The sequence below is a fragment of the Mytilus californianus genome, unplaced genomic scaffold, assembly GCF_021869535.1.
Source record: "Mytilus californianus isolate M0D057914Y unplaced genomic scaffold, xbMytCali1.0.p SCAF_14, whole genome shotgun sequence".
In the NCBI taxonomy this organism is placed as follows: Eukaryota; Metazoa; Mollusca; class Bivalvia; order Mytilida; family Mytilidae; genus Mytilus; species Mytilus californianus.
This window is the reverse complement of record NW_026262626.1, coordinates 18120074-18126073: the sequence shown is the minus strand read 5'-3', so window position 1 is coordinate 18126073 and position 6000 is coordinate 18120074. Positions and strand designations below refer to the sequence as shown.

The 6000-nt window shown below is 33.0% G+C and overlaps 1 protein-coding gene across 1 annotated transcript in view; it reads right to left on the bottom strand.

The window, feature by feature from the left end:
* Positions 1–1605: 1605 nt before the first annotated feature.
* LOC127724919 (uncharacterized) overlaps positions 1606–6000 on the bottom strand; it is a 74467-nt gene continuing 70072 nt past the window's right edge. Inside the window, exons 9-12 of the mRNA XM_052231922.1 lie at positions 5765–5901; positions 5249–5606; positions 4137–4335; positions 1606–2300 (exon numbers count right to left, since the gene is read on the bottom strand). Coding sequence (XP_052087882.1) covers positions 2021–2300; positions 4137–4335; positions 5249–5606; positions 5765–5901 — 974 coding nt within the window. The 3' untranslated portion in view covers positions 1606–2020. The remainder of the gene's footprint in view (positions 2301–4136; positions 4336–5248; positions 5607–5764; positions 5902–6000) is intronic.

Here is a 6000-nt window from a genome sequence, read left to right as displayed (position 1 = left end):
ATCGACCCAGAGCTAGAAAAAGAAAATAACTTTTTTTTACGTTCGTTTCAGTTTTATCTCTTTTGTATTTCAAATGTATAACGTATAATTTGGTATAAGCAAAGCCACTCGAGCGAACATTCATACCCTGTCACTAAAAAAAGATGTGGGAGATATCAAGGACACATTTAAAACCCACAAGTCAAAGAAAAACTGACAATGCCGTGGGAGAATGCGAAAAAAGACGAGAAGTACGAACAATTCCACAACACACTTCATAGAAAACTACAGATTCAGCAACACGAACCCTTCCAAAAAAATAGGGGTGAACTCAGGTGCTCCAGAAGGGTAAGCAGTTCCTGCTTTTCATGTGGCATATGTCATGTTGCTCATGCAAGTACAAATTATTCTGTGAAGTCACAATCGAGGAAAATTGTGGTTGCGACACTTGGAACATATCCTTGGTCAGCGGTGACACATATTCCATAACGATCAACCGTGAGGGAGTCCGAAAAAAATTCGAGCTTTTTGTAAAATTTTATAGATTAGTAAAAATATTCCAGAAATACACTCTAGCATTCCTTTACTACGGATATAGGAGCGTTAATAAGTAATATCCCGAAATCATTATAATGAATAGGATTCAAGAGTTAACACAATGATTCCCTGCATGAAATAACATCATAACTAGAGGCTCCAAGGAGCCTGTGTCGCTCACCTGATATTTTTTATTTACAATTGATGCATGAAATAATGCAACCGTTATACATTTGCTTTAGTTTCAGAGATATAAGTCAAAAACTGCATTCCCCCCCCCCCCCCCAAGTTCTATTTTTAGCCATGTCTGACATGTTGGTTGGCAGGCAGGGTCATCGGACACATTTTTAAAACTAGATACCCTAGTGATGATTATAGCCAAGTTTGGTTAAATTTGTCTCAGTTGTTTCAGGAGAGAAGATTTTTGTAAAAGATCACAAAAATTTACGAATAATTGTTAAATTTGACTTTAAAGGGCAATAACTCCTTATGAGGTCAATTGACCATATTATTTGTTGATCTTACTTTGCTGAACATTATTGCTGTTTACAGTTTATCTCTATCTATAATAATATTCAAGATAATAACAAAAAACTGCAAAATTTCCTTTAAATTACTAATTCAGGGGCAGCAACCCAACAACAGCTTGTCTGATTCGTCTGAAAATTTCGGGACAGATAGATCTTAACCTGATGAACATTTTTACCCATGTAAAATTTGCTCTAAATGCTTTAGTTTCAGAGATATAAGCAAAAAACTGCATTTTACCCCTATGTACTATTTTAGCCATGTCGGCCATCTTGGTTGGCAGGGTGGGTCATCGGACGCATTTTTCAAAACAAGATACCCAAGTGATGACTGTGGCCAAGTATGGTTAAATTTGGCCCAGTAGTTTCAGAGGAGAAGATTTTTGTAAAAGTTAACGGACGACGACGACGGACGATGGACGCCAAGTGATGAGAAAAGCTCACCTAAAGGGCCAGGTGCTTTGGGCCATGTGAGCTAAAAATGTAAGATAGAAGAATAAAAATACTGTGAAAATTTTTAATGATAAAGTGCATTTCATGCAAAATATAAACAATACAAAACAAAACAATAAAGTAAAAGTTTTTAACACTGTTGCTCTCTCCCTATTACTTACTCACGCACGCGTTCTTTCCCACTGATTCATGTATTCTCCAATTCTAACTCGCTCATTCACTCTCTCCCTCTTGTCTGGTCTCTTTCTTTCTTTCTCATTTTCACGCTCACTATCTCTTTTAATCTCATGTCTTATGTCAATCTCATTGAAAACTTCTTTTGAATACATACGTTTCAAATTTCAAATTAGGAAATTTAGTACAAAGTTTTATAGAATAGCCCTAGCTTATCGCTGAACCCAGGTGAGCAAATACAAATATTTTGCATTTGCTAAATAAATAATGAATTAAATGTACACCATGGTTCATTGAAGAAAATAAATTAGAGTATCCAATATAATGCCACTATAAAGAAAGTTGAAATGTCAGATTCGTTTTCTTGATTTTTCACTCCTTGATTTCTTATTTTTATTTCGTCTCCTTCTTTTACGATTGTTTTTGTTTTTTCGTCGTCTTCGTGATTTATCATTGATATCATTATTGCCCTCGACACTTTCATCGTCCGTTAATTTCTCATCATTGTCATTTGTTATTGCCTTTTCATTGTTTTCATTTTCGTACAAAGTTTGTTTGCTTTCATCTAGTTCATCGATTTCCTTATCATCTTCACTGTCATCTGAGTCATCGTCAACGTCTACAAGTGTCCTGTTTTAAATGAAGAAAAAAAATTGTGTAATACATATGTTTCGTTTAAAATAAAATATCTGTTTTGGTATGATAATATTCTCTTGATTTGTTATTAGCAACGAGAGTAAATATTACCTAAAGGTTAAGAGGACACCATGGTAAAAATAATATTGTAGCATTTAAATCGTATTATTTCATAATCAATTTGATGTAAATGATTAGGATATTAAATATTAAATTAAAAAAAAATATATCAAAACAAAACAAATACTTGTATAAGAAATTCTTAGTAAATTTGTCTTTGATAAAATTCGACAAAGAAGAAATTACAGCGATTTAAATGTCCATAATATAACTGATTGGCATACATGTACTATAGATGTAATAAGTCAATTAAACAATTCGAAAAAAAATACACACATATATAGTTCTAATCAGCTTCAAAATCAGAAAGCATATTCTAATTTCTAATTCTAATTTTGAGGTTAGTTTCGGAGGTATAACAATTAATGTAAATTTCAATATAACATGATTAAAATTGATGAAAGCATTATGAATTGTCAAGAATCACGTGATTCGATGTTGGTACATGTATATCCCTCGTTTCAAGTGATAAAAATGATGAACAGGAATAAACAGGTCAATGAAATTAATTAACTGCATTACAACACTTAATATCATACAAAACTTAAAAACAAACAGGTCCCTCATTTACAATGTCATTGCAAAATACCTGATAGTAAAATCGGTAATTACAGAATTCAGACAAAATGATAGAATTAATTTGTAATTTCTCTGACAAAACGGATATGTAATAAAAGCAGCGATCCCTATGTCAGAAGCCCTGTGCCGCTTAGGATTTAGCATTCCGTATGATTTTAAAAAATGCAGGATATTTCGGACTCGTTAGTTTAGACTGAGAGTATAGAAGAAAACACATGGCGTAATTATTTAAAATTGAAAATAATGATTCAATATTTATTAATTCTACAGTCAACCTCCTCCTTAGGATGTTTGACTATTTTTGGATACGAGAGAAACGCCATCATCCGTCGGTTATGCGTGATTTCCAGAAAGTATATTATAAGCGAAATGAATAGAGCATGCACAGAACTATGTTGATGGAAAAAGCAATGATCATATTACCATTTAGTCACGTGACATGCCATGCTCGTGATGCTCCGACGCCATGTTGTTTATTTTCGAAGGAAAATCTATAATCGATATCACATTTTTGATATTCGTAGTTGGTAGTTCGTTTTCCTTTATCTATTTATTATTAACTATGCCTTTCGTAGGTATATGAAATTTTTTTGCTAATTTCGTATCTGAGTTTTCCAGTTTCTTAACAAGATTTTCAATGAGTTTAGCGACTTTGTTAGCTTTATGTCCATAAGAATATTTTGAATTTCCTTTCGGTGGACTAATCACTTTAAGAAAATATCTTATATTTTCCAGCTGTTTAAGTATGCGTGGAACAACTGGTCTGGTAGAAGAACGAATTTTATTAAAAATTCTGAAAAGTACAGAATAAAAAGCTTATTTTTTTTTTGAAAATTACGGCAACATAATCATCACCAAAAACAATCTATTGACCTTTTTGTCCATTCGAATGATATTAAACAAACCTATTATTGGAAACTTGTACCTGTCTTGAAAACGAATAATATAGTATTTCTTTTAAGAACATTACATCTTTTGTTAAGAATATTTAAGCATTAGTGGTAACGATGGCAGTCAGAATAAAAATTTCTTTGTGCATTTTATATCCTGTGAATGTTACATCATTTGATAAATCAAAAATATGTACTGGCATACCAAGTTAACAACCTGGTATCGTTGATGAGTGTTTACCTTTTTGAATGTTCAATGCAGCAGCGCATAAAGAAGTTTTTACATCGTCTCTTTCCCGCTTTGTATGGTTTTGCTGTAACGTGAGCCTCGTTCTCACACCTGTTCCAAGCATCGCCATTGACGTATCTAATACCATACTTCTTTCCCAGATCACAACACTCAAGTTTTGTCTTAGTTCTTTGGAATTTTCTCTTCAACACTAAAAAAATATATTTCATAATTGTAATGCAAACACCATTATGTGTTGTATATGCATCTTAGTGAGTTTAAGAATTATCGAGTCAGACTTATCTCCGGGTTTGCACATTACATGAGCAACTCGAAGGGTGCCACTAGCGGAGCAGGATCTGCTTACTCTTCCGGAGCACCTGAGATCATCCCCAGTTTTTGGTAAGGTTCGTGTTGCTCAGTCTTTGTTTTACTATGTTGTGTTTTGTTTACTAACAACATTGTTTGTCTTTTGTTCATTTTGGTTTTATTTCCTGCCATGTCATTGTCAGATTGTTTTCGACTTATGAGTTTGAATGTATCTTTCGTCTCTCTTTTAAAATATATTATCTTTAAATTTCTAGAGATGTTCACGATTTATTCAATATTATTTTATTTTTAAATTTATATATACTCGCACACCCTAAATTCTTACAAATAGTAAACGATGTTAATCTGCAAATCGTTTAGGGGGGTCTAAAGGTGCAAATCAGATATCCGACTATAAAATCGTGTTCAAAACCATAGTTTTGACATATACATTAAACAGTTATCTGAATATTAAATAAACATAATATACGCTAAGTTTCAAGTTTGTATGTCCACAAACTACCATAAACCAAAACTTAAAACTATCACATCATAATTGTGTTCAATGGATTGTCAAATCTGTATCAGACCCCCAATTTAGCATAACCATTTAACATTCACTTTATACTGAATATGTGTACTAAATTTCAAGTTGACCCGACCACAAACCAAAACCAAAACGTAAACATACGTTAAAATTAAACTTTGATCTAGGATAAGACTAACGGATAGATGCACAGACCGGAAAACACAACCCCCAACTATCGTAGGCGAGGCATGAAAATTAATATCCTCATGTTTGATGTTATACATACCTTCGGATGTTTCCGTTGTAAAAGTTGATGCCGAAGTAGTGAAGTCTTTCTTTTGTCGTGACGGACTTGTAACAAGTTTAACAGTTGTTTCATCTAAATCAGCTTTATGCTTGTTGTTCGTTTGTTTTTCTTCCTTGGATAAGTTTTCGCTTTCGTCGACGTTTTCTTTTTCGTCACTTTCATCGTCAATGTCGTAATCATCTGTTATATTTTTCTTAAAACTTTCATCATGGTGAATTTCTTTATTATCCTTCTTGTCAATTGACTGAATGTTGTCCTCATTCTTTGGTTCGTTCGTTGTCAAGACAATTTGGTTGTCTTGAAGGTCACCGTCCATATTAGCTTTTGATTGTACAAGCTGAAATAAAATAAAATTTTATTAAAATATGTCGTTTGATATTTTTTTTCTTAAAAAAAAAAGTCATTTTGTAACAAAACATACAATTTTTAGCTTATTCAACAATTATATTCACAATGATACAAATAGTTACTACAATAAATGTGTATACCATCTACCTTGTAACCAATTTCTGTTCGGAAATCCTCCAAATCATTAATAGGGTCCGATTCGTCCATGTTATCCATGGCATCAACATGGCGACCTGTACCGTCCATCATAGGGCCGCTTGAAAAACATTGGTACCTCCCTTCGCCTGAAATTTCACTGATAATTGAAGGGAAGATATCTCACAAAAACATCTCATATTTATTAACAGGTCGGTGTTAGCTTTTTTCGATTTGTTTTGCTCTAG